Source organism: Tiliqua scincoides, chromosome 5 (genome assembly GCF_035046505.1).
Source record: "Tiliqua scincoides isolate rTilSci1 chromosome 5, rTilSci1.hap2, whole genome shotgun sequence".
Taxonomy (NCBI): domain Eukaryota; kingdom Metazoa; phylum Chordata; class Lepidosauria; order Squamata; family Scincidae; genus Tiliqua; species Tiliqua scincoides.
The window spans coordinates 75,930,372-75,958,265 of NC_089825.1; the positions used below are offsets into that span (position 1 = coordinate 75,930,372).

Genomic DNA, 27,894 nt, shown 5'->3' on the forward strand with positions numbered 1-27,894 from the left:
AGAGTCTTTCTATATGGTGTTTTACCCAAGTTCAGGAGCGCACATATACGATCACATCAACATCGATGCAAAACACTGATATGGACAGGAATATTGGCAAGGGAAAAAGATATTAATGAACTGAAGGAACTGAAATCTGCAGTTAACTGTATGTGGCCCAGTTCTGGAATTAATTTTAGGAATTTCCGTTGTTAAACTGGAATTAAGGAGAGTAGGCAACTTTCTGTAACAATAAATGCAGAGCAGCAACTTTCTGTAACAATAAATGCAGAAAAGGCAACTTTCTGTAACAATAAGTGAATGGAATGGACAAGCTCTCCTAATCCCTAATTTAGAGTGGAAACCACATGATTGCCCCCTCCTATCTCCCTTCCCATGTCCCCACTTTCTTGTTTCTAGGCATGTATATATGTGCCTATATGGGACCAATTTCAAAAGCCTTTAAGTACCCGTATAGGGCCTCCAGGTGTATTCAGGCCAACCCAATGTCTCCGCATTTCGGTCATTCTCCTTGGCAAGCCATTCTGTCAATGGTTGGAAATAAGTCATCAAGGCCTCAGCTGACATGTTTGGTTGCCCTGTGATAAGTTGCATGGCTTCAGGCCATGGCTTGCTGTAGCCCAGTTTCATGGCATTTCTGCAGAAAAAGAAAATTGTTCATACATAGGTGCACATAAGCATTTGCACACATAGGTGTCATCGTAAGTGAAATGCTAAAAGAAATGCCTTATGCAGGCCATCTGGTCTAGCACTCTGTCTCCCACAGTGGTCAGCCAAACGCCTTTGGGAATCTGACAAGCTGGGCTTGCTGCTGTCCCATGATTTGTCCCCAGTATCTGGTATGCAGTGGTCTACTGTTCGGAATATCATGTGCAACTGCTCTTGACTGATCTTCTCCCCATAAATTTGTCAAATATGTTTTAAAGCCATCTAAGATCACCATTATATAGGGGAGATATTTCTCTCCATTTACCTTCTTCACACTGTCCATAATGTTATAAACATCCATCATACCATCATACTAATCTCCTATTGTCTTTTTTCCCTGAGTGTCAAACTATGTAACATTAAGGGCACAATCCTAACCCATTTCCCCACACTGACCTAAGGGCAATGCGACTTCGAGGTAAGGGAACAAAGATTGCCATACCTTGAGGAGGCCTCTATAACCGCCCCCCAACTGCAGGATGCAGCACATGCCCCACTGGTACAGCTATGCCAGTGCTATAAAGTTGGTTAGGATTGCGCCCTAAACGTTTTCCATGGGTGTCTGTTTTCTTGACATTGAACAGCAGCTGAGCAGCTGCGGGAGATTTGGGAGTTGAACCATGGCACACACGGAGGAGGGTATTTAACATCATGAATGAAAATGAAAATGCCCCCCCCCACCTCTATTAGCCTCTTGGGGGAAGCTTCCATTAGTGCCCACAGAATTTTTTTTCCCTTTCAGGGTTACAGGGGCACCTATGTGCCACTGCCCCTATTGTTATTCCTGTTTCTCCTTCCTCCCCAGTCTACTATTTAACTTCAAAAATCACAAACACACAGAACAAAACAAAATTAAACAAATATGGAGTTTGGTCCTAAAAAGCCCTGCCACTTTAGTCTTTCACTGTAGGAACACTTTCTTTTGAAACTGGTGTTATTTGGCACTTTCCGATTCTCTTTGAAGGAGACTACATTTGGTGATAACTCACAGTCTTTAATTAAACCTTCACCATATCCTTGTTCTTTAAAGACTCTCTTGGGAAAGCTATCTGCCCCAAGTGACTTGTTACTTTTTAATATCAGTTATATTCAAAAACTTCATCCCCTGTTCAACTCCATTTGACATTTTCTTCAGATAAACTACTAAAAACAGGGGTTCAGGTCTCTTTCCTGCATCTGCTACAGAGGAGACTAATGTATATAATTCATCCAGCTCCTTTACTATTTCCTGGTTTACTTTCAGTACTCCTTTCATACCACTGTCATCTAGCAATCCTATATGGTTTCTCACTTCTGAGGTACTTAAAGATAATTTTGTTATTAGTTATGCATTCTACTTTTATATTTGGCACTATTTCTTTTTGTTACCTACATCTCTAGTAATGGATTTGAATGATGTATTTACTTGCAAGTGTACAAGTTTGTCATGTGCACCTTATTGGTGCTGACAATGATTTACAGCCCAATCCGATCTAATTCCCAGTGCAGTGATACAGTGGTGCCAGTGCAGCATCTGCTATATCCAGCAGGGCAGTTTCAACCTCCAGAGGCCTTCCTGGGGTAAGCCCTGCCAGGTCTGCTCAGACCTGTGCCAGCAACACTGCTGTCACAACTCTGCATGGATCTGAGAAGGTGGATCAAGTTTGGGAAGGGGGAGAGGATTCAGTGAACACCACCACCACAGAACCCACCCCCTACCCAGGCCTGACCCACCCTCCTCCCCACCCCCATCACCCACCCTGTTCCACCACCCCTGTTCTACCCCCTCCTTGTCTCCTTCCCACCCCGTGTGGTATTACCAGTGGTAGCAGAAGCCTGCCTGTCTTCTAGTGATGGCCAGGTTTTGCTCTCTGGCATGTTGTATTTGTGACAACCAGAAAGCACATTATGCTGCTGGAATGCATATTCCAGTGGCATAACCAATGCTTAGGATTTGGAGATTGTAGTAGGGATGCAGTGAGCTGAAATGATAAGCCTGAAAGAGAAGACCCTGGGGCATCATGTCTGAAACTGCCAACTTAGGGGACACATTCTCACACTGTAGCCCATACCAGAAGAAATCTTACACAAGCAGTCTGGTGCAGCACACTTACCCTAGGATTGTTCCAGCTTCTTTAGAACCATAGATGTCACACTTGTGCAAGGGTCCTGTGTGGCCAGCAGCTTTGCACAGAGCTTGGTGGAACTGAAACTGGATTATGAAACTGACAAAGTATCTGTAAAGGAGATGGGTCTAATAAATGAGAGGTCAAAGCTATGCGATACTTTCTTGAGGGCCACTGATTGCACATTTTGATATAATAGCACTTTAATCATGCAAAGGAGCTGAGCCAGCACAGAGCAGCACAGTCCTGTCATGTGCTTACCTGACATAGGGGACATTGGCAGGAATGTGATACTTTGCCCCAGGGTCAAAATCTTCTTCTGTTCTTGACACAGGTGGACACAAGCCTTGATACTTCAATCTATGCAATTTCATGAAGAGAAGAAAGATGCTTAGGGATTACCAGCCAAGATGAAAAACTGTGGGAGCATTCAAGAGTTGCTCTCTCAGAGATGGGGACAGCTGCTATTACTATATCTGGAAAAGAATAGGGTCCCCACAGACAGGGGATGGCTTCTGTTTAAACCCCTTGGACTCTTCACCTATCTGTGAACAGGCTGTAATCACACATAAATATCGGGCCATGGTTGGGCTCTATCCCTTCCCTGTCCTACCAGCTTAGGGGTCAGGCTAGGTTGTAGCCTCCAGTTAGGCTATTATACGGACAAGCTGAATACAACTAAAAACACTGAATAATTCCCCTGCCATACAACCACTAGCTATTCACCTGAGGTTCCACCACTGTTGATTGTATTCATTATCCTTAATGCGCCCATCAAACACTTTCCATCTCCACTGGTCCATCAGATAGCCAAAGGGTAGAAAAGCAATCTTATCCAGTGCAATGCTCATCAGGTAGTTAATGTCACTCTCTAGCCAGGAGAAGAAACTGGGTATTAATAGATGCACAGGCCAGCATACGCCCAAATTCTACAGATTTCCCAAACCAATATTATGTTATGGACATGTGTATTTCACAGGCTCAACAAGGCAAGAATCTGCATTTTAATCAAGGTTAATTTGAAAAGCCTTGAAGTTGGGATCAAACTAGGGAGGAGGGAGCAACATGTGGTGTATTGAATCCATCTGAGCCTTTGGGGTAAAGTGGGATCAGTTAACAATGTATTTCAAAAAATACAGTTTTTATGGAGGTAGATGTAATCTTGGAACTTTCCTGAAAATGCTAACAGATAATGTTTATAAGAATCCCTGATCTAGCAGGTACCAAAGCTCATAATTTCTACAGAATTGCTGCTAAGGTCCATCTTGACAAAGTGTCCACAGGTGGTCTCATCCTGCTTACCCTCATTGTCTTCCACCCGATCCAGCAGCTTGATGCTGTACAGGTGCTTTGGGGTGGACACTGATAAGGCCATGACATCTCCAATGGCTTCATGGAATCCTGGGTTGGCCCCATCACGAAACGTGATGGGCTGATCCTTGTACTGCAGAAAGTACTGGACATGGCCCATTTCATGATGAACAGTTATCAAATCATCCATGTTCACAACAGTGCACTGCTTAATCCTGAAGCAAGAGAGAGTCAGGGAGTGAGAGTGTGGACATATAAGATAATTAAAAGGAAAGGGAAGAATCAGAGGCAGAAAGGAGGAAAAGGCCATTCAATTCAATCAGCAACCCACTGGTCAGCCTACATAATCCAAACTGGAATGGGCCACAGGCAGAAAAAGGTATACTGCAGACAGATGTTGATGTAACAATGTCTTCAGATGCCTTAGGCAAGCAAACCGATCCACAGTTCCCAAGGAGGGAGACATACACAGGGTCACTAGCCTGGAGGAAAATTCCTTCCTGACCCCAAACAGCAATTCATCTGACCCATTTTTATTGGGTACATGTCCATGCAACCCAACATTCTGTCTCTAGTTGTGGCAGTTCCCATGCAAGGGGTTAAAACCCCTTAAAGAGCCACAACTGAGGCCCTGAGTAGATCACAAAAGGCGGTTTGGGGGGCAGGCAGGGAGGGAGGATCTTGGCAGCAGTCATGCATGCATGCCTATTCTTCATTTTTTAAGCCACCCTGCCCAGTTTCTCTTCTTGGACATGCACCAGCAAAATGGAAACCCATAGGCAACTGTATTGGAAGGTAAGTAAAAAAATATATACTTGCTAAATAGTTTGTTTAATCAAACCCTCCCCCCCCCCACATACACACATAGCATGCAGCACAGCCTCCAACGGCACGGCTGAATGCTATATTATGGTGGGGGATTGGGCAGCTGGGCGTTTTACTATGGAAATATGGGATATAAATAGTTACATTACATGAATAATTTAAATTTGCTAATGGCTAATTTGTAGCCATTGGTTCTTATTAGAAAATGAAAACAGGCAAGAAAGGACATGAAAGAAGACAGAATCAACAAAACGAAACAATTATGCAGAGTTAACAACAAAAATTTTATAAATTCTGCCTGAAGGAAACTCAACCCCCCCTCCAATATTCAGATTAGTAAACTGCTGTAAGATTAAAATTAAACCTATTTTAATCTATTCTAATAAAAAAATTATGTTGCAGAAGATTTTAGTGTGGGCCTAGGGGTCAGGAGTTAAAGTGGTGATGGACCAATCTGAACCTTCAGCTCTTGTGACAGACAGCTGACCAGGTGGAAAAGGGAGATGCAGCCATTCCAGCAAAGTTGCAACAAGACACACTGACATGGGAGAAAAAAGGCAAGAATACTCCGACTTGGGAACCTTTGCAAAACAAGACACAAGCAGCCCCAAATTCCACTCAGAGAAATGGCCAGAGAAATGAACACCCAGTTCAAGTAAGAGACAGGTAGAATTTCAGCAAAGCACAAAGGAGGCAGCACAAGGGACACCAGGCTAGCTGTGGCCATGAGACCATTCTAGTACATGGAACCATCCCTAAGAATCTCCTCTCCCTTTATTTTCTGTAACCCTTCTTCATCCACTCTTTGAAGAGGCACCTGAAATCCTTGCGGTTGTAGAAGTCCCAGGCCGAGGCATGGCAGACCACTTCCCTCCCATCTGTTGGCTTCTCCAACATAGACTTGTTCCAGAACTCAGGTGGCATTGGGAGGAGGCCCAGTGATTTGAAGAAATTGTCTGACTCATTAAACATCATTTTTGGGGTCCAGCCCTGTGGAAAAGGAAGGGAGAGTCCACAGGAGGCAAGCTGAGTGCTTGGCAAAGGGACATGGACACAGTAAGATAATAATGAATTATTCATCCTTTCTGTGACTTGGTACTTCCATTTTCTACTGTGGTTGAAAGTTAAATAGGGCAACAGCCATGAATATTTAGTAGAGAAATGAAGCCCTGATAGTGGTTTGTAGACAAGTAACGTGTCCAGTTGATGGTGTCAGGTTTAGTGCTTTACCACTACATTCTTTTCTCCCCATGTTCTGTAGTAATCTTGAAGAAGCACATATTCTTCACCATAACATCTATGCATCACATAAAATATCAGAAGAGCCATTGTTGAGAGGCTGCCCAACCTTTGTCGAATCCCTTTCCTGTAGAAACCTGACGAAGTCTGAACCTTTTTGCTAACAGCTATAAGACCTACTTATTCTGGCTGGTTTTATGCTGCAGTAAAGCAAGCTTAGGATAATCTTCGTTTAAGTATTTAATGAATATTTTTGTTCCCACCTAGATGAGACTGTTGCCCATGCCAAGTCTTTAAGGGCAGGCAAGATACTAACACAATTCATAAGATACTAGGTTTGGAAACAAGTGCAGTACATTTAGAGACAAGGTTCAAGTTCACCCAGAATCTCCCTTAGCGTGCTTCCAAACTTGTAAGCATAAATACTCTGGGTGGGTGACTTAGTAATAAGGAGAAGGATTCTGTACATGCTCTGAGAACTCAAATCCCAACACCTGCATGATAAAGTACAGTTGGGTGCCACCTCAAAGACTTTCAGCTCCATGTCAAATGATACAGAAGAACTCCTTTCATTCTGGGGTGTTTTTAAAGAGGAAAGTCCAGTTAGTTCCTAAGAGAAAAGAATATGGAAATAATGAATACAGCCTAGCAACACCAACCTGTTTCTTCATTGCTGGCGTAGCATCCACTTTGAGAGCATTGGGGAATGGCACGACGAGGTCAAAAATGTTTGCCCATGATTGCGCCCACATGTTCCCTATGAAATAGACAATTGCGTGGATTGGTGGGCTAAGACAAAGGAAGAACAGAAGGGGAGAGAAAAACAGTGGCAGGCAATATCACAGGATCCAACATGAACTTTCTAAGGAGCAAATTGGCTGCTTCAAGATCGGGTTGACGTTGTTGAATGGGGCAATGATAACTTGCTTCCAGCTTCCCAAGGGGCATGACTCTTCCCCCCCCCCCTTAGCACAGAGATCCATCTATGTAATACAGATCTTTTTACTTATTGCTTGCTTACAAGTGCATCCTCCCTTGAAGTTGGACTTTTGTTCAGGGATGCCATATTTTCTGAGTGTTCAAAGCTCTGCATTTCATACTTGGGAAAAGATGACATCCACATAGTGCATCCATTTTCATTGCAATTACCATACAGAAAATGTATGAGTGTTGTCAGTTGCCCTACTCCCCCACCATGGATGCTTCAGTTTGTACATTGTTTTCTTTTCTTGTTTGTTTTCTGTTCTTGTAATTATCAGAAAGACAATGCCACAACCATCCTTCTCACACATAACAAGGGTAACATCTCCTGACACACACACATGATTGTTACTGAATGTCTAAAGGCCTTCAAAAAGTAAATGATAAAATGCATGAGGCATGTTTGATCTAGACATGTAGGGAGGCACCCTCGTGGTATCTTACTTTCTCTTGTTGCTCTTCTCCAAAAGTGCTTGTGCAACAGTCATTGAGACCCCTTTAGCAGCCACCCACATGACCTGCACTGCTAATACTACATTACTGAGTGTGTGGAAAACTAGGGGACACCAAATAGCATTTAAGTGCACTCTTAGATCATTCCTTTCTCTGGCACCAGGAGGAATTCTGTTTTAACAGTGTGTCTTGTTATGAGAAAAGCACACTTAGCTTGGTGTTTGTTTTTCTTTAATATTTGTGAATTGATTGAGTCCCCAAATAAATAAAATAAGACCAGTTGTAACAGCCTGGCAAGGTTCCAGTTCATCCTATCACCCCACTTCAGCTATTTTAACAGTAAAACAAAATACAAGCATGGCAGCACTAAGCCTGAATTTCTTGTAAAGTATAGTTTGGCCCTGAGATATGGTCTAAAAGAAACAGCCATCAGGGAGCAGGCAGAAAATTGCAGAGAAGTAGAAATGCCAATGGCTCAAGACATTCGCCAAGTGCAAAAAGGGCAGGAGCTTACCCAACAAATGAGCTGGAATAGGGCCCCTGAGATTGATATGGTCTGTACCATATTTCTTGTAGAGAGCCCGACGCACATAGGCATGCAGATTGAGGTACAATGGTTGAAGCTCTTGCCAGATCTTTTCTAGATCATCTTCAAAAGAAGGTGTTTCATAAAGGCTTCTCCAGAAAGCACCATTATCTGTATGACCTACACACACGTATGAAAGGAGAGGGAGAGGGGGAGAGAGAGAGAGAGAATAAGAGTCCTTCTTCTTCCCCAGTAGTGTCCCCACACACAACTGCAAGGGCATGGCAGTGATTATCCTTCTGGGCCTTCATATTTGAAAGGTGTGGCAAGACCAAGGCATAGGCAATTTCAGACAATTCAATTCTGATATTTTGCAACAGGAGCAAAGTCGACAAGTTGCTGAGATTCACATCTATCCACTGACTTCAGCAAAATCTGAAGGCTCTGCAGCCTAAAATCACAGTATCAAAATGGCCATCGATGTGCCCCTGCTGAGAACATTAGCAGGTGATTAGACCGGAATTAACTTTAGCAGGTGGTTGCTTTAAAAATAACTGTTTGGAAGTTTTAGCAGGTGTAAAACACAGCAGGCTTCTTTCTGATGGGAAGTTTTCTCCCAGCAGTAAATCACAATGCTTCTAAGGCTGCAGCAGCTTCTGAAGTCCACTTCAAGTGGCTTGGCCCCTGGATGCAGCTGGTGTTGCAAGACATGCTTACCATTCAGCATGGCAGCCTTATTGCTCAGCTTTACATATTCCGTGAACTGGCCTCGGATTTTCTTCCCTGAGGCATCCCGCCAGCCTTTCCAGCTGTGAAGAAGCTCATTGTAGTCTCTAGATCGGGCCATGATGTCTGTAAGTTCTAAAGAAGGAGTTAATACAATGTATTGAATGCATGTATTTTATTTAGTTATACACCTTTCTTAAAAATACAATTTCACAAGCAAGAATCATATACATCATGTCTTCACTCTTGGCTGCAACTTGTATCTCCCCTCATCCTGCTCTTACTTCCTCTGCTCCATGGAAGCTCACCTACTGGTCCTTGTTCTGCAACACCTTATTCCTGTCCTGTTCCCTGTGTGTGCAGAAAATTGCATCCATCTTTTCTTCTTGTAGCTTCTCCATCTGTGGAGGCATCTACCTCTCCTTAAAGCCTATTTATTTCATAAAGATGCACACTTTTGCCTAACACTTTTCATAGCCTTTGCTACTAGTCTTTATCAAGCCACATCCCTTCTTTTTCCTCTCTACAAAAAAAACAGCTTATTCAGCTTACTAGGTAGCAGGGCATTATCTTTCTGTAATTCTCTCATGCACCTCACCTCATTATAATGCACCTCATTATTGGCAGCAGCAGGGTTGTACCACAAAAATTCCTTATCCTTTGCTAATACAGGTGCAGCCTATTTAGCCACTGATTTTTTGTCTCAATTTGAATGGGGTGGGGGAACTCAAAGTCACACACACCTTTGCCCTGCGCTGGCATCTCACTCCTTTTCCAGGCAGCCCAAAACACTGCAAAAAGACTCCGACTGGCACAGGCAGGGAAATAGCCCTGGAGCCATGGAAGAGGCTCCCCTTGCTAAGGAACAGTAAGACTCCTGGAGCACCTGAGCCAGCAAAGAGGCTGAAGAGGGGGCAGGAAAACCTCTGCAGCCAGAGCACATGCAGCAAGGCGGAGCTCTCGCTCTCACACACAGGGGCAGCTGTGGTGGCAACAGAGGGGATTGCTTTAAAAATCCCAGGGAGTGTTTGCCGAATTCCACCATGGTGCAGGCTCTCCATGCTCCAGCCTACAGAAACAAAACAGCCCAGCAAGGCTACAATCCTCTCCACACTTTCCTGGGAGTAAGCCCCATTGACTAGAATGGGACTTACTTCTGAGCAGAAACGCATAGGACTGGACTCTCATCAGCATCCCACCTGTGAAAGAAGTGGGACAGCTGGCAAAGGGGAGGGCTGAGAACAGAGAGGGAAGAGGGGGGATTGCTTTAAAAATCCCAGGGAGTGTTTGCCAAATTCCCTCTCCCAGATGGTGCAGGCTCTCTGTGCTCCAGCTGACACAAACAAAACGATCCACACTTTCATAGGAGTCAGCCCCATTGACTACAGTGGGGCTTACTTCTGAGTAGGCAGCCATAGGACTGGACTCTTAAAAGGTCAGCATCCCACCTGTGAAAGAAGCTGGACAGAAGCGGGAGGACTGAGTACGGAGGGGAGAGGACTGATAACAGCTGCCTTAGTTTCCTTCCATCTGGAAGTGTTGGGCTGCAGCATATTTTTGTAATTAATAATAATAATAGTAATAATAATAATAATAAAACTTTATTTTTATCCCGCCCTTCTCCCCAAAGGGACCCAGGGCAGCTAACAACATATAAAACAGATTAAAACATAATTTCACAACAGATAAAAACATATTAAAAAACACATTAGCAGAACCCATAAAAAACGGTAGTCAGATAAAATTCTATGGAATTTAGCATAATGCATTTTTTGTTAATCACACCGAGTCACGGAACTAACGTGGATAAATAGGCTCCACCTGTACCTGTTTGACTTCTTACACCAAAACTTTCTGAGGACCCAAACTTGCCTAAAAGTCATAATACATCCTTACTTCAAAACCAAGGTAAGGAACAGTTCTTTATGGTAAGGATACACTCTGCATATACATAAAGGCACTATTATTATTTTTTTTTTACCAAAAAAACAAAACAAAATAACCCCCAAAAAACTGGTCTGGTGAGTTTTGGCTCAAATTAGATGTATTTTTTAGGCAGATAATTTCTGAGTACAAATTTGCAATCTTTCATTGCAAATTTGCAATTTGCATTGCAATGCATTGCCAGAAAGTTCCATGAACTCAGAAAAATGGGATCACTCCTACTAGCCACAGGACATTGTTGCTAGAACTTACCGGGCTCAAGTGCCTTGCAATTTTTGTCAGAGTCACAGATTTTGGCTACACTGTAAGTTGTCTCCATATCTGAGAGGAGTTGATTATACTGAAAGAAATATGAAATCTGATTATTCTACTTGCAGAGTAAAATTAAGGGATTTTCTTCCATTCTGTCTCGTTTAGTAGTTCACCATCACTTGCCTAACTCAAAGATCCTCATCACACTGATTGTAAACATCTTATGTACATGTATACTGTAAATAAACCTCACCTTGAATTTCATTTCTGTGGCACTTATTTCATTTCATTTCTGTGGGCCCTATTTCAGTAGATCAGTGGTACTCAAACTGGTGACCCACCAGCTCAGGCAACACTGCCTCTGGCCCCTTAAGGGGTGGGAGAAGGGGAGAGGCAGTGACACGATCCCTAGGACTGTATCACTTACAAGGGCGAAGAGGGGTGTGTTTACTTACAGAGGGCTACTGCAATGTCCAGGAGTTGTGGGGAGCCCCGTGTAGCCCTGAGGCTCCCTGAATCTTAGAATGTTGAAAAAAAGGGATCACAACCAGGAAGCGTTTTGCGATAACTTTTTTTCAACATTTGGAGAGCCCTGCGGAGGACTGCGTGGGGCTCCCCACAACTCCTGGGCGTTGCAGCAGCCCTTTGCAAGTAAGAGCATCCACCCTTCATCTCTGTTAGCAATGCTGCTTTCATCCCCTCCCCTTCGAAGACTTACCTCTGGAGTTTTATTCCAGAGAAGTTTGAGAACCCCTGTAGTAGATGACTGACAAAGGAGATGTTTTCCAAACCCTTATGATGTGGATTTACCACCTGGGGATGTGGCTGTAGCAGCAGGAATGTCACATCCTTCTTTGCCACTATCTCTAACTCTATTATAAACATCTGCCTGTGTAAGAAGTACTCCCTATCCTCCAAGGATGTCTTTGCCAACTTCCTGAAGCTGAAAAGTAAGGTAATTCAATGAGTCTCCCAGGGCAGAGAGTTCAATGCCTGAAGCGGCAGTACTGAGGAAACCTGAGATCTTACAGCTTGTCACCATCCCTCCAATGGTGGCAGCACATGTTGATCAGACCTTGTCAGAAGACCTCAATGCACAATGGTGGGGACATGTGAGAGGAAAGGCTTCCCCAGATCACTCAGACTTGAAAGGTTAAATTCAGCACACTGAACAATGATTAGAAACCAACTGCTTATCTCAGCTTTTATAAGACAAGTGTAATATCACCAGAGCTGCTAACACCAGCCAGGAGCTTGCTTTCCGGAAGAACTGTAGTTTTTGAATACAGGTTGGCTCTTGGTATCTGTGGGGGATCCATTCCTGTAAGCCCCACAGATACCAAACCTGCGGATATTGAGATCTGCAGGGGGACTCTCAGATGACCTCTAGACATGACCAGAAGTGCTTCCCCGTGTCTCAGAAGGCCTCTGGGATGCTTCTAACAGGCAGTTTGTCAAACCAGAAGTGCCTGTCAGAAGCCTTCCGAAGGCCTTGTGAGGCATGAACAGTTGAGTCAACTCAGTGGGTGTTGAACCCATAGGTAAAGCAGGCCAATCCGTACTGGCTTCTTGCTTTTTTCTGAATCCTGCCTGTGGGGTTCACTCCCCCTTCACTCTCACCTTCTTCAGCTCTTCGGCAGGTAGAGCTGCTCGCTCTATGTCACTTAACTTCTTCAGAATTCTCTTTACGCTGGGGTCCTGGAAATCAGTGGAATCAAACTGCCGAGCCTGGAGGCCATACTGGAGGGTGTGATTTGACATTGCCAGGTTCTTTTCTAACTGTAGGGTGAATATGAAGAGAGAAGGAGCAGTTTAGCCAACATAGCTGAATCCATGAGGAAAAACAAAAGATGAGCAAGATGGAACTCAAGAGAAGTTTCCCATCCTCCTCAGCCGGCAAATTCAGCTATTCTGCCTGTTTTCTCTAGTGAGTCTCTTGTAAGACGTGTTCTTACAAGACTGGTTTTCGTACCATGATCTGTTTGTTCTTCTCTGTGATATCGATGTTGTATGACCAAGAGGCCTCTGTGTAAGCATTCCATACCACTTCTGCTGTGCTGTTGTACTCCTCCAAGAAAATGTTTGCTGTTGCTTCATCAGCTATTTTGTCTAAAAAGAGAAAGAGGGAAAATACAGCACTGGAGAAGGCAGGGGAATGAACCTGCCTCCATTTGGTGTTTCCTTTATCCAGTATGGTGAACCCTGATACTTCCTTTCTAAGAAGGAAACTATTGGGGTCCCAGTCTGCCTAGAAGTCACATTGTCTCTACTGAAATCACACCCCTTCGCCCCATCCAAGAAGTGCATATATGTGTATATATTGGAGAAGGTTACTCAGTAGCAAAAAAAATGTTGCATATTCTCTAACATTTATTGTTCCTTCACTTTTTCAGGAAAACAAATGCTTCATGGGCATATATGAGCCATCTCCTGGCATTGCTGTCCTCCTAGAGGAATGTTAGGAGAAGATAGCAGAAGAATGGTAAGTAGGTACTAGACCTCATTGCTCATTGGAAGTTGAAAACAAGCATGCAAAAGAAGAGGCTCAGTTCCAGAACTGCCTATTCAGCCAATCACCATGCAGCAATACATACTGCCTGTCCACCTATCAGCTGCCAGTCCACAGGCAAGAGAGCAAGGTATGCAAACTAGCAGCAGCTGTGGCAACAAGTCTTGCCAGTTCGAGAAGGAAAGCTTGTCTCCTCCCACCCTTAGCCTCCTCAAACTAACCCTGTCCCAAAGGTGGTGCGATCAGGGCTTCATAACCACACCTACCCCACAGCAGCTCAAGGTAACAACCCTTCCACCATATTCTAGCTAAGTCAGAGATTTCTTCCACATACCCTATGTTGTTTCTCTGTGTAGCTCAGAGAGCATTTCTTTTTCTGTTCCTTATTGCAAACTCTAGCCTCAAATCCCTTTGGATTATGGTGGGCATTCCTTATCCATGAGCTTGGCATCTGCAGATTTGAATATCCATAGGGGCCGAGCCTGTGGATGGAGGACCTCCCATATGCACCCAGAAGTGCCTTCCAGATGCATCCTAGAAGAATCCTGAGGCCTGAGGAAGCCATGTGCAGTCTCCCTGCACCTCAGAACACCTCCCGGATGTAACCAGAAGACATGTCTAGTTGTATCCAGGAGGTCAAATGGGGCCCTTCCATGGATTTGATTATCTGTGGCACTGGTATCCACATGGGGGGAGGGGGTCCTGGAATGGATCCTCCATGGATACTGAAGGCCCACTGTATGTTCTAACAGCAAGGAGATGTCAACATTCTCAATGACTATTCTACAATTGTGGTACTCTCTTTTCTTTGAACACTTACTATAGTTAAAGCACAAGCATCAAGGTCATATTGAATCCACCCTCCCATCAGCCTGCTTTTGTGCCATGAAATCTTTACCGAGGCCTTCTGGGTAGTCCTCTGGGATGGGGGGACGCCACTCAAACTCTGGCCAACCCAGTGTTTCATTGGTTAGACTGTTCTGCTCCTCCAGCCACCCAGTAACAGGGCTGAAATATTCCAACAAAGCCGAAGCATTCATCTTATTTGTGCCAGTGACTTGCTCGAGAATAGTTTGCCACGGCTGGGAAGATCCAGCCTGCAATGCTGCACTGCATGAAAGACAAAAAAGAAGGAACAGTGATGTATCAATGTGGTCGCTCATGCTGAAACCCACGGTGGAAACATCTCTATTCTCTACATGCAACTCTCCCACCAAACATGGGGTTTGAAGAGAATGTGTTTTCTTCCTCACTTTATCTGCTAAAACACCCAGGAAGCAGAACATATTAGATAATTCAAACCACTTATTGTGTAACCTGAAGACATTTTGAGTTTGCTGCTCTCCAAGCACCTCTTTTGTCGCTTCTTTTGCTAGTGACACATTGTGCTCTGCATAAGATAGATATTGGGAGTAGGGGGTGACTGAACTGAGGTAGGGATCATTAATACCTTGGTACAGCCCTCAGAAGTTGCTGAATCTTCTTCCTTGGAGGTTGCAAGACCATTACTCAGGCATGATTTAAGTCTAAGATGATTTAACTCCATCTTTAGAGAGTTGGATCTCTGTGGATAATCAAGGATCCTTTCTATGCTTGCTCTGCTCTACTGTGTAGCTGTATCATACCAATGTTCAGTTGCCCTTTGGGATTCACCTCATGCCCATAGGCTTCCTCAAAGCCATGGGATTCACTCAAAGCCATAGGATTCCTACTCTAATCTTGTTGAGCACTTGTGTGATTACAGTCTCCAAGCTTCCATGGCTGCAGAGGTACTGCAGAGGTACATGCATACCTGCCATAATACCAGAATACCAGAAGCGTTTCACAGCTGTCTCCCTTCTTGTCATATGACAGAGAAAATACAACTATGCTGAAAACCATTTCCTCGGTGTTCCTCAGTGTTTTGTCCCCCTCAGATATAAGCCTACAAGCCACTCTTTGCCACCTTCCTTTTTCTCTCTGCATTACCTGAGCTTCTTTCCAGCTTCTTGGGATTGGTAGATGTCACAGGTGTGAAGAGGTCCAGTATAGTTGGCAGCTTCGCAAAGGGCCTTGTGGAACTGAAACTGCAAGATGAAACTGACAAAGTACCTGCCCAGAACAAAATAAGAATCCATATTTAGCTTGGCCATATTAATTCCCCAGTAGAACCCCTTCTGCATGAAATGTCACTATGTAATAAATAGGATTCAAGTTCTGAAGGCAGAATGTAAACAATACACCAATCAAGAAAATGAAATTCGAAATTCATTGACTGAAATGGAAACCTCTCCTCCCTTATTCTCAGTGTTAATTAACCTAGGATACCACCAGCCTATTTCCATACTCAAAATGGCAAAGGTGGACTTGAATCCCCTTGTTTTAAACATGTACTTGAAAAGGTGGAAAAACACAACAGATGGTGCTGTGAGACAACTAATCTGTATTAGGGGATCTTGGTATGCCCCCTGAGATGGTCAATCTGGTAAAAGCACTGGAACAATGGAGATATTGTGGAATGAATGAGAAAACTGGGGAAAGCGGGAATTGATCAACTGGGCAAAGATGGGTGTGTGTGGCTGTGAGCAAACACTGGTGTTCTTACAATGAGGTGAACAGAAACACAACATAAATGAATATATATTTTGAAAAATTTTACAGTAAGAATTAGAGTAGAAACAGAGCAGATGAGAATCTCAGGATATGAGTCAGAACACCTAAGATGTATGGGGTACTATCAAGGAAACATCAATTGCTATATTTCCTAATTATCTTTTGACAGGGATGGGAACTTGACTTGAGATGATTTGACTCAAGTCACCCAAACACATTTTTGGATGACTCTCATGTCAACTTGAGTCATGGATGTCACTGACCACAATCCTCTCGTGACTTGGGGCCAGTGACTCTAAAAATGAGCCTGGAATTGAAATGACTTGAGTCCTACCATGAGTCCCTATCTCATGTGTGTTCCAGCTTAGTTTTTTTTCCTCTGCTGCTTCCACATTGCACTGAAGACCTTGTGGGCGATCCAGAAGCAGGCATTCTGAAGGACAGCATGGCAGCAAATGTGGTGGGAGGGTAGGTTCCAGGAGGTGGGGGCTGGGAGGATTGAGAGGAAGAGGAAGGCATGAGGTTGTTGTTTTTTTGCTGCATGAGGCTAGTGGGAGGGACCAGAAGGCAGAGGCAGCCAGGACTTGGGGGGCGGGGGTTCTGTCTTTTGCCATTGGAACGAACGAATAGCTTAATCTCTTTTTTTCTGGGTGAGGGAGGGATGGACAAGAAAGAGGTACCCAAAGCATGGGGGGGGGGAGGGTGGAACAAACAGCTGGATTTTTTTCTGGTCAAGTCAGGGAGGGGCAAAAGCAGGTATGCAAACCAGGGGGAAGGTTGATTGGAATTCAGATGGGATGAGAACATCAGGAGAGTGTTAAATGAGAACTCCGACACACATACACACACACCCTAGCACCACTTCATTTTTTGGTGAAGTTGTGCTCAGGAAAGCCCTTGACTTGCAACTTGGTTTGTTTCTCTCAATGACTCATGAGTCGACTGAAAAGACTCACAATTTCTCATGGGTTGAGTTGTGATGGCTGCATGCTGTAACTTGTGACTCAAATAGAGTCATGAAGTCACTGACTCAATACTCGACCTGCAACTTGGGCTCAGTGACTCAAGCACATCCCTCTCTTTTGATTGCCCAAAAGAGAAGCAGGCACAGCATTGTGTATGAACAAATATCAGATAGAAATACTCTGTAGTCACACCGATCACCCCTGTGTCTGAAGTGCATAAGATGTAGACTGCAGGAAAAGCAAGTATTATCTGCCATTCACATAATGATATGAACCCTGGTGATGTCATCCACTAGTTTATGGATCACAGATTACTGCAGAGTATATTTCCATTTCTGCATCACAGCTGCTTTTAGAATCTGAGGCCCTTCAGCATCTTTTACACAACTTTAAATCTCTTCATCAGAACCTTCTGTTATTTCAGCCTCACAAAGCATTGCCATGCCTCTCACACCCCATGAAGAACTGGAACATGAACAGAATAAGGTTATCTCAAACACTACAGTGGCACTCCCCATGACCTAATCACATTTCCAAATCCACAAACCCTCCAGTTCCCAGTACCTGATGTAAGGTGTGTTACCAGGAATGTGAAATTTGGCACCAGGGTCAAAGTTTGCTTCCGTCCTTGCAATAGGAGGGCAAATTCCCTGATATTTTGTTCTGTGAATGGAGAATAAATTAACAACATTAGCACAAGCCTCTAGTAATGAAGCAGACTCCAGGCCTGGTCTGAGGGTGAACCTAGAATGATACTGATTATGGCACTACCAAAAACAGCAACCTTATGTCCTGACCTCCCCGGCTCCCCATCACATTATTAATTTTCCTGCTCCTCTATACACTGTTGTCCACTACTGGAGTCAGGGAGTAGGAGCACAATATGATGACATAATATCACACGTTTCCCTTACTAAACCTTAAGGGAGACCAGAGGTAGCTGAAAGGCAGAGCTGCAATTGTTGGCAGTATGTCCCTATCCAGCTTCATGTCTAATTCTGCCCTAAAAAGGAAAGGCAAGAAAAAAATGGAAAGAGGAGGGGTGGTATAAAGAAAGGGAGAGACTAGAGCTTCTTTTCATTACTATCCATTGAAGTGGATCTTGTGTGTCCATTTATTCCTTTAAAAAAATCAATACGTTTTCAGTAGATCTGCCTCAGAATATCAAAATAATTTTTCTACCTTCCTTTGCAGGTACACTCTCAAAAGGCTCTCCCTCCTTCACAGACACACATAGCATTGCTAAGAAAATATATGGGTGCCCAAGAAAGAATCTGTGTTTCCTTGGGCACCCATAAATTTTCTCAGCAATGCTGTCTGTGAGAGAGGAGGAATCTGTGGTTCCCTTTTTTGCAGTTGTAACATGTGAAATGAGTTTGCAGAAACCCCCCTCTGCACACAGCGCTGAGTACCTGATATAGCTGCTGAATCATCATGACAGCTGTCTACACACACCACCCCACACTCACATCGCTGGCAAGGCCTTTACCTCAGGTACCACCAGTCATAATTGTAGCGATTGTGAGGGGTGCGTCCACTGAAGACATTCCATCGCCACTGATCTATCAGGTAACCAAAAGGCAGGAAGGCAATCTTCTCCAGTGCCATTTTCAGCAAGTAGTTGATATCACTCTCTGCAAGGAATGGAGTAAAAGCAAAAAGGAAGCCACCACTAGACAAGACTTCCAATCAGAGAGATGTCTCCTAGCTAGAGCTGTTTGGCTAAGAAAATACTGGGAAAGAGGCAATGGGGGGGGGAATGATAAGTTGGAATAAGAATTTACTATCAGGTCATCAAGCTGAACCTCTGTGGGAAATTCACAGAGCACAAGAATACACAAGCCTCAGAGAAAGGCAACAATAACAAATTCATTGACTCATTTGACCCTGTAGAAAATTCCTTTGCATAAAACCTCCAGGTTTTAGAGGTAGCCTATCTCTGGAACAGTCAGGGTGAGACTAGCTGGTTCCATTTACTTGAAACAACTGATTACCATGAAGAACCTAGTGATAAATCATAATTTTCCTGGGTACTCATGAGCCATCCATAGTCTTTTGTCCATACCTTCATCCTCAATGACTTCACTGAGCAACCCAATTTTCTTAAGATGGCCAGGAGTGGAGACAGACAAGCTCATGACATCTCCAATGGCTTCATGGAAGCCAGGATTGGCTCCACTGCGGAAGCTGACAGGCTGGTTCATGTACTGCAGGTAGTATTCAATGTGTCCCATTTCATGGTGTACAGTGAAGAGCTGCTCCATGGTGACTGTTGTGCACTGCTTTATCCTGCAAAGTACAGAGGAGAGAGATAGGATTGCACTGATGGTTATGTCATGTGCATTGCTTGGGCTAGTAGGTCACCAGCAGCAATTTGGCTCAATGGAAGAGGGATGGGTTCTGCTCCCTGTTTTACACATAGAGGATTAGCAGCTAACCTGCAGGAGAAGTGAAAAGAAAACCGTCTTGTTAAGGCAGACCTTAAAAGTGGCTCTGTTCTTGTAGTTTTATCTCTAGGAACACTAGTCACAGGAGAACCCTTGAGGGCTCCAAAGACATCTAACAGAATTCTCAGCACTCTTGAAAAATTACGATTCTTAGAGAGAGAGAAGGAGAGAGAGATGATTTAAATAAGTTTAAACACAAATTAATTTTGGTAGTTTGTGCTCTTATTTATTCCTTTGTAACTCCAGAGAAAGGGAAAGCAGAATAGGGCACAACAGATGGCTCCAGAGTAAGAGATCTAATGCTTACATTAGATCAGACATTGCCACCAACATTAGGCCTTAGAATTTAGTTAAAAGTATTGGTCTCTAGAGTCTGAATTTCTAACAATGTTTTACACTGATCATGACTCTGATCAGTGTCAGAGACTGCCTCTGAAGATGTCCAGAGAAGTTGTTTAATTCTACTGTTCTCTAAAAACCTAGGCACAGGAGTAGATCTAGGCCAACAAGGTCTCTGGTTTCCCTACTGAGGCAAAGCCCTGTGATATGTGGTATGCACCTGAAGTCTTTGCGGTTGTAGAAATCCCATGCCGATGCATGGCACACCACCTCCCGCCCGTCTGTTGGTTTCTCCAGCATGGACTTCTCCCAGAATTCAGGTGGCATTTCAATCAAGCCAAGTGAAGTGAAGAACTCATCCGACACCCGGAACATGTGTGTTGCATTCCAATTCTATGAAAGGCAAGGACCCATTCACAGCATTAGATAGCACAATGTTTTGTTGATGACTGGTCCCAGGTCAGGCAAGTATCTCAAAATGGACAATATAGGCATTTGCTCCTTGACCTTCTTGTGAGGTAGTCTCAGATGGGACCAGAAGAAGGAAGAGTGATGGGGAGGACTTCCTTTAAATGATATCTCTGCTGCTTTCTTATGATAGCGAGAATAAGGGCTGATCATGGGGATGGCTGTGCTAGTGTATTTTGTCATCCTCATATTAGTATCAGGGAATGAAAGAAGAGACTGCATTCCTGATATGCTTATTGGAACCAAAAATGTATACTGCCTGACCATTCCACACTACAACAACATGCATGAACCTTTTTGTATGTTGAAAATAGAACAAGAGAATTGTCCCTTAGAAGGCTGAAACTGAAGTCAAACACATTTCCCTACCGGGCTCTGCTGCAGAGTTAAAAAACAGCAGCTTCCACCAAAAAGGACTGTAGTTCATTTGCATGTGTTAATTATGCACAGTTGGCTTTCATCTCCTTGACACTGTTGGGTGGATCAGCACTCATATTATTACCTGCACAGAAAACAACTCAGCATCCCCCTATATAGAATGGTGGCAAAACCCACCCTGTGAAATTTGGAGATGCAGATATTTTCTTGTCCATAATCCTTCCCTATTTTTCAATCAATTGCTGCAGTCTGAGCAGCTTATGAACAGAACAAGAAAGTGTAAAACCGGTAGCTAGTAACAGGGATGCCCTTACTTGTTGCTTCATTGCATTCGTAACATCAACGTTGGCCTTGTTTGGAAAAGGGACCATCATATCATAAATGTTATTCCACTGCTGGGCCCACATGTTACCTGCAAAGGGGCAAGGCAACACAGTTATCATTGATGTAAAAGAGAAGACTTCTGATTTTTTTTTTTAACCTTTGGAATAATAATAAGGAGAAGTTGTGACATTTGGTAAGAGATCTCTGGCAAAATATATTTTGCAGTTTCTCTTATTTTGGACACAGAAACAGAAAGCATTTGTCTTTTTCAATCTTGTTGCATCTGGATCAGCACTTTTGATATTGATCCCATGGAACAGGAGGTATAAAGCAAGAGAATTCAGCACTAGCTAGGGCTGGTTCACATTTTGCTCCATTCCAAGGGCTTGGTGCATGATGAGGTGCAGACACACATGCCCTCCTCATCACACGTAGAATACGCCACATGTAACCTGCAGGCTTTGCACGATCAATGGCAGAAACATGAACTCAAAGGCAAAAAGGGAAGCAAAGGGTGCTATGAATCAAAATCCCTCACAAATGGTAAGATAGAGTTTGTTCCAGCTCTGATATGGGCTTTGGAACATTATGAATAGATAATAATGGTGATGTCATCTACGTAAACTGTATTTTACAAAAAATGAGGCAATAGGAAACAATAGGTCCCTGCCCTGAGATGCTTACAATCTATATATCAACACAAGGGAGATTATAGTTTACGAGGTTATGCATGCAAATGTCGCCTTAAAATGAATTTCATAAGAAGGTCCAGGTATATACAGACTATGGGATTCTTTGTGGGGGGCATAGGGGAAGCAATACTTGGGAAGCAATACTTGGGCCATATGGCAAGAATAGCAGCATGGCCTGAAGAAGTGTGCAGAGTGATGAACCCTCCCCCTTACTAACTGGGAGCCCAACATAAAATCCATCTGAGTTCATGAACCTTCTAGAACAGTGGTTCTCAAACTCTGAGGGAGTTTTACTCCCTCAGTAAGTCTTTGGGGGGGGATGCTTTTACTTACATTATGTAGGCAGGGCTGCAGCAGGCTGCAGGAGGTGCGGGGAGCCCTGCGCAGCCCTCTGCAACGCTCCTCGAGGCTTGGAATGTCCAGAAAAAGTGAACACAAAGCACTTCCGTTTTGCAGGAGGTACTTTGCTCCTGCTGTTTCTGAACATTCCAGGCCTCAGTGAGCACTGCAGAGGGCTGTAAAGGGCTCCCCGCACCTCCTGTGGCCTGCTGCAGCCCTGCCTACATAACGTAAGTTGAAAGCAGTCCCCCTCACCTCCCCATACAGACATGATCCTGGGGATCGCTTCCCTGCATCTTCCCTTCCCCCGTCCCTTAAAGGGGGTGTGGAACCTTTACACGAACTGGTGTAAAGTTTGAGAACCACTGTTCTAGAAGACACTTTTCAAGGTTTCCTTTGCAAATGGGGCTAGAAACTTCTTCAAAGATAAAAGGATAACTTTCAAAGGCCTAAACTAAACCAATGGCCCAACAGAACTCGCAATCCGTCAATGGAAGACCTGGGCTGATAGCTCTGCAGCCTCAGCATGTTGACAGAGCACAGACAAACAGAGCATGAATGGCTAACAGCCCTGGATACATGCCAGAGAAGCACCTAGAACCTGTTGGACCAGGTATGTTGGTGGGGGGTTGGCTGGGGTGTACTGAGGTTGGGAAAGTGGAGGATACTGGTGGCAGCTCAACTTATGAAAGGGGTCCATTGTTTTAGGCATCACAGCTTGAAAGCTCTGCACACAAGAACACAGAGCTCATTTGCACTATCTGAAAGTTTTCCTGATTCTTTCCAGTATAACCCTAATTCCATTGCCACCTTACCCAGTAAGTGAGCTGGAATGGGGCCTTTCAGGTTGATGTATTTAGGGCCATAACGATCATACAGTTTCCTCCTGACAAAGGCATGCAGATTTAGGTAGAGTGGCTCCAGCTGATGATAGAGTTCCTCTAGGTCATCCTCAAAAGTTGGTGAATTGTACCAAGAGCGCCAGTAAGCTCCAGTATCTTTGAAGCCTGGATTAAATAGCAACACAGAACAAATGAGCACCTCATCCATCAGCACTATAGCTGCTATTATTCTTATCATTATTATTATTATATACCACTTTTCAACAAAAAAGTTCACAGAGTGGTTTACAGAGAAAAATCAACTAACTAAATGACTCACTATCCCAAAAGGGGTCACAATCTAAAAGGATACAGAAGAATCACCAGCAAACAGTCACTAGAAAAGGCACTGAGTTGAGGTGAAAAGGGACAGGTGAAGAGTAACAGCTGAATATCAGGTAAGCACAGTTGCAGACCTACCATAAGGTCCAATGGGGCAAAAGCCCCAGGCACAAGGCGCTAGGGCCCCATGGAAGCCTCTCTGAGGCTCCCGACGGGGGCAGAAGCACAGTTTATAGCGTCAGGGAACCTCATAGAGGCTTCCCCGATTTGGGTGGAGGTTGTGCGAGGCTCCGTGAGCCTCAGGTGAGTTGGGGGGGTGGATTTTTGTGCAGGCATGGCAGCAATAGCCCACAGGGGGAGCGCCATTGTGAAGCTGGGGAGGTCCACTGCTGCATAAGCACCACTTTAAAAAGTGTCTCTTTGCCAGTTAGCAGGGATAATAACTAGGGAACCATCCTTTTGGGTTCTCCTATGTTCTAAGCATCCATAAGGGTCCCATTGATTGCCAAAGGAGAATGACCTCAACATCTTAACCACTTCCTGCTACCTCAGCCACTCTCATGACTGCTGGTCTGATTCACGCGATAGTTTTCACATCAGCTGGCTTTCTCTGAGATGGTGACCACACTGTAAATGTTTTTACCCAATGGCACCACACTCTGGAATACCTTCAAAATGGGATAGCAAGTTCTCATGTCAATATATACAGCTGATGTACTGAAAAAGTCACAGGACTGCTTACCACAGCAAAAACGGATATGGCACTGCTACGTAGAGAAAGGTTTCACTCATTGGCCTTGTTCTAGGAATGATAGCGTATAAAGTAGTGCTGAACTGTGGAGGGTTACAAAACCATTTTGACATATTTCATTTGAGACTCTCCTGACTTTCGCAGTCATATTTTAACATCTACATGAAACTGCTGGGGGATTTGGAGTTGGGTGCCATCAGTATGCTGATGACACCCAGCTCTATCTCTCCTTTCCACCTGACTCCAGGGTGGCTGTCTCTGCCCTGGAGCATTGCCTGGAGGCAGTTGGGATCTGGATGAGGGCGAACAAGCTGAAATTAAATCCGGACAAGACAGAGGTCCTCCTGGTGCAGAAATCCATGATGCAGGTGTTGGACTATCGCCCTGCTCTGAATGGGGTTGCACTCCCCCTGAAAGAACAGGTTCGCAGCTTGGGGGTTCTCCTGGACTCGCAGCTCCTCCTGGAGGTCCAGGTGTCGGCTGTGGCCAGGAGTGCCTTTGCCCAGCTTCGGCTGGTGCGCCAGCTGCAGCCGTACCTGTCTCCGGTAGATCTGGCCACGGTGGTCCATGCCATAGTGACATCAAGATTAGATTATTGTAATGCGCTCTATGTGGGGCTGCCCCTGAAGACGGTCCGGAAACTACAGCTAGTGAAGAATGCGGCGGCTCAGGTAGTTGCTGGGGGTCAGCGGTTTGACTCTGTCCGGCGACTGCACTGGCTGCCCATTCATTTCCGAGCTGAATTCAAGGTGCTGGTTATGACCTTTAAAGCCCTAAATGGCTTGGGACCAGCGTATTTGAGAGACTGCCTTCTTCCGTATAATCCGGTCCGTTCTCTGAGGTCATCAGAAGGGGCCCTGTTGGTTGTGCTGTCATTGAGAGTGGTGGAAAGGAATGGTGGCCAGAAACATGGCCTTTTCAGTGGTGGCACCTACACTATGGAATTCCCTCCCCCTTGAATGGAGGACAGCTTCCTCATTATTAACGTTCTGGTGGGGCCTGAAGACTTTTTTATTCAGGAAAGCCTTCGAGGCGCTGTAAGAGCTGTTTTTATAAATTTATAAATTATGTCTTTTACTGTGTGCTTTTAATCTGCTGCTATATATTTTATTTTGTTTTAATTGTTTTTAAGTGTTTTGTATTTTTAATGTTTATTTGTATCCTTGTTTGTTTGTATTTTAACTTGATTGTTAGCCATCTTGGGTGCCCTTTGGGGAGAAAGGCGGAATACAAATCTAAAAAATAAATAAATAATATTTTTGCTCTAGCTAAAATCAAAGGGCACAATCCTAACCCATGTTCCAGCACCAACATGAGGGCAATGCAGCTCCTAGGTAAGGAAGCAAACATTCCCTTGCTTTGAGGTGGCCTCCATGAGTGTCCCCCAATTGCAGGATGCCGCACACGTCCCATTGGCACAGCTATGCCAGTGCTGGAAAGTGGGTTGGGATTTGGGCCTAAACCATTTAGATCTTTTTTCCTAAGTCAGATTTTCAGGACAGTTAGCAGCCAATCCATATGCCCAACTCTCAGTCTATCTCACCATCTTTAGTGTAGGCTTCATTGCTCAGTTTCACAAACTTCTCATACTTGGACCTCAGAGGGTTACCAGCTGCATTGTGCCACCCTTCCCAGGCATAGAGCAATTTCCGGTAACTGCGAGAGTTTGCCATGATGTCTGTTATCTCTGTGGAGTGATAGAAGGGGGGAAAACGCTCAGAGAAAGCAGTGATAGAATCAGAGCTTTGAAAAGGACCCAAAAATCTAGTAAGTCCAAACCTCATCAAATGTGTTCTTTACCACTTTTCCTAATCATCTTCCATTTTCTGAAAATTCACATGTTTTTGACACGTTATACTTTATACATGTCAAAATATGAGAAAAAATAGTGGACTCAAGATTGAGGAAAAGGTGTCCCCCAGCTATGCCACCTGGGAGCACTTGCAACCACTGACCCTCCCCCCATGTATGCCACTGGGTGATCCTCCTGAAACCATTTTTCCATTGCCACCTTCTGTTTCAAAGGCTGGCAGTGCTCCTGATAGCTGCCATCCCTCCTTCAAAATTCCACCAAGTCAATACTTTGCAATTACATAGCGCTTCCCAGAGGACTACAGGGTGGGGAGGGGAGTACAATCATGACTGCCAGCTAACAGGAGATGCCTGGCTGTTAAGTTTGGCCAGCTTTCTCCTAGCTTTTACTTCTCCACTTCTGAAATCATCACAATGACCTTTCCAACTTTGGCATCAGCAGATGGGATGATGAAATTGAGGGGCATTTTGGCTCCACACTAAAACATATACACAAAAACACAGCTTGCAGTTCAGCTGAGGAGAAAAGAACTTGGAGAGAGATCCTGTGGAGACCTAAGCCACAGGGGTGTGTGGGGGAAGCTTTGCCCTCCTCATCTGTGTGCCCCTCTGGCTTTTAAAAATAATTCCTGCCCACTCATCCAAGTAACTAGGGAAAGCCAGTGTTTAAACACACAGAACTGCTGTCACCATGTTTAACTTGACACTCTAATAATCAGGAAGTCTTGGACTGTGTGTGTACCAAAGGTCAGGTTTCTGTCCTTTACTTTCTTTTATGAAAGGCTGATATGCTATAATCAGCTCTCTCTCTCCCTTTCCCCCTCTCTCCACAAACACATACCCCCCCAAAATACTTTCAAACTTAATAAGCATCGCTATGGGAATTGAGTGGGAACACCTGTGCAGCTCCCAAAAGCCTTGGAGGGCAGCAACAAAGCCACCATCTAGGGATGGTGGGAGTGAGGAGGACTGTGGAACATCAGGTGTACAACAGCCAGAATCAATTTCTAATTACAGGTGGGACCTCGATATCCAGTGATTCGGCTTGGAATGTTCAGAAACAGCAGGAGCAAAGCAGCTCCTGCAAAACAGAAGTGCTTTGCGCTTGCTTTTTCTGAATGTTCCAAGCCTCGGGGAGTGCTGCGGAGGGCTGTGCAGGGCTCCTCACACCTCGTGCAGCCTGCTGCAGCCCTGCCTACATAACGTGAGTGCAAAGCACCCCCTCTCGCCTCCCTTAGTGACGCGATCCTGGGGATCGCATCGCTGCCCTAGCCCCTCACCTGCAAGAACTTACTGAGGGAGTAAAACTCCCTCAAAGTTTGAAAACCTCTGATATAAATTCAAGCAGATGAGCTCTGCCTGTGTAGCACACAATGAAAAGAGCAGCAATCCTCATAGCAGTCTTTTCTTTTGGTGCTGGTGTGTCTTTTTACTGCTGTTTTTTAAATTCTTCTTTGCTTCGCCTGCATAGCCCTTTACAAAGAACAGGGAACTAGAGGGAGGAAGTCAGGGAGACAGGTTATACTTCCATAGTATTTTACTAGTCTAGTATTGTTCCCAACCAACCATCTTCCCCTTTAGCTACTTGTGACGCAACCTCATGAAGTGTTCCTTTGTTCATAAGGGCCTCAACAAGAGGCAAACCTGAGTGAGGAGGGGAACTGTGGCAATGAGGACAGCAAGACCCATACCTGGCTCTAGGGACCAACAGCTGGAGCCTGGGATTGGTGGACAGACCTTGGAAGTGGAGTAGATGTTGTCCATCTCACTCAATATGGTGTTATACTTGGAAACAAGAGAGAAAAGTGTGGGTTAGAGTCCCATATTTGCCAATTCTACATATCAACTCCCTCCCAGGCAAAAATCCTAACTTCCACACTCGGGAAAGAGAGGCCACCTAATGCTGATTTCAAGGGGGACATAAAGGGAGGCTGCTACAAATATGTGCTCACTGTGCTATCTTCTGAGTTATGTGTTTTATTGTATAAAGCAGTACTTAACTGCCTGGTGAAGTCAGAGAGTTCAAACAGCTTTATTTTGCATAC

General features: G+C 44.4%; 1 protein-coding gene across 1 annotated transcript; it reads right to left on the minus strand.

The window, feature by feature from the left end:
• ACE (angiotensin I converting enzyme) lies at positions 1 to 27,591 on the minus strand. The gene is made up of 22 exons (XM_066627059.1): positions 27,541 to 27,591; positions 25,581 to 25,724; positions 22,939 to 23,130; positions 21,083 to 21,180; positions 20,143 to 20,315; positions 19,202 to 19,425; positions 18,626 to 18,770; positions 17,701 to 17,799; positions 15,548 to 15,670; positions 14,478 to 14,689; positions 13,043 to 13,179; positions 12,691 to 12,849; positions 11,071 to 11,158; positions 8,866 to 9,009; positions 8,137 to 8,328; positions 6,848 to 6,945; positions 5,767 to 5,939; positions 4,116 to 4,339; positions 3,540 to 3,684; positions 3,075 to 3,173; positions 2,802 to 2,924; positions 1 to 637 (listed from the first exon to the last, which is right to left on the minus strand). Exons 2-22 carry the CDS (start codon positions 25,708 to 25,710, stop codon positions 442 to 444), a joined length of 3,174 nt encoding a protein of 1,057 aa, XP_066483156.1. The 5' UTR covers positions 25,711 to 25,724; positions 27,541 to 27,591; the 3' UTR covers positions 1 to 441.
• Positions 27,592 to 27,894: the final 303 nt, after the last annotated feature.

Coding starts and splice junctions, on each gene's coding strand:
- ACE (XM_066627059.1), bottom strand. CDS start 25,710: ATGGCAAACTCTCGCAGTTACCGGAAATTGCTCTATGCCTGGGAAGGG. Junction 8,329..8,865: donor TAAGGCTGCCATGCTGAATG/GTAAGCATGTCT, acceptor ACGTGTGTGTAG/GTCATACAGATAATGGTGCT. Junction 3,685..4,115: donor TCGGGTGGAAGACAATGAGG/GTAAGCAGGATG, acceptor TCTCCTGGCTAG/AGAGTGACATTAACTACCTG.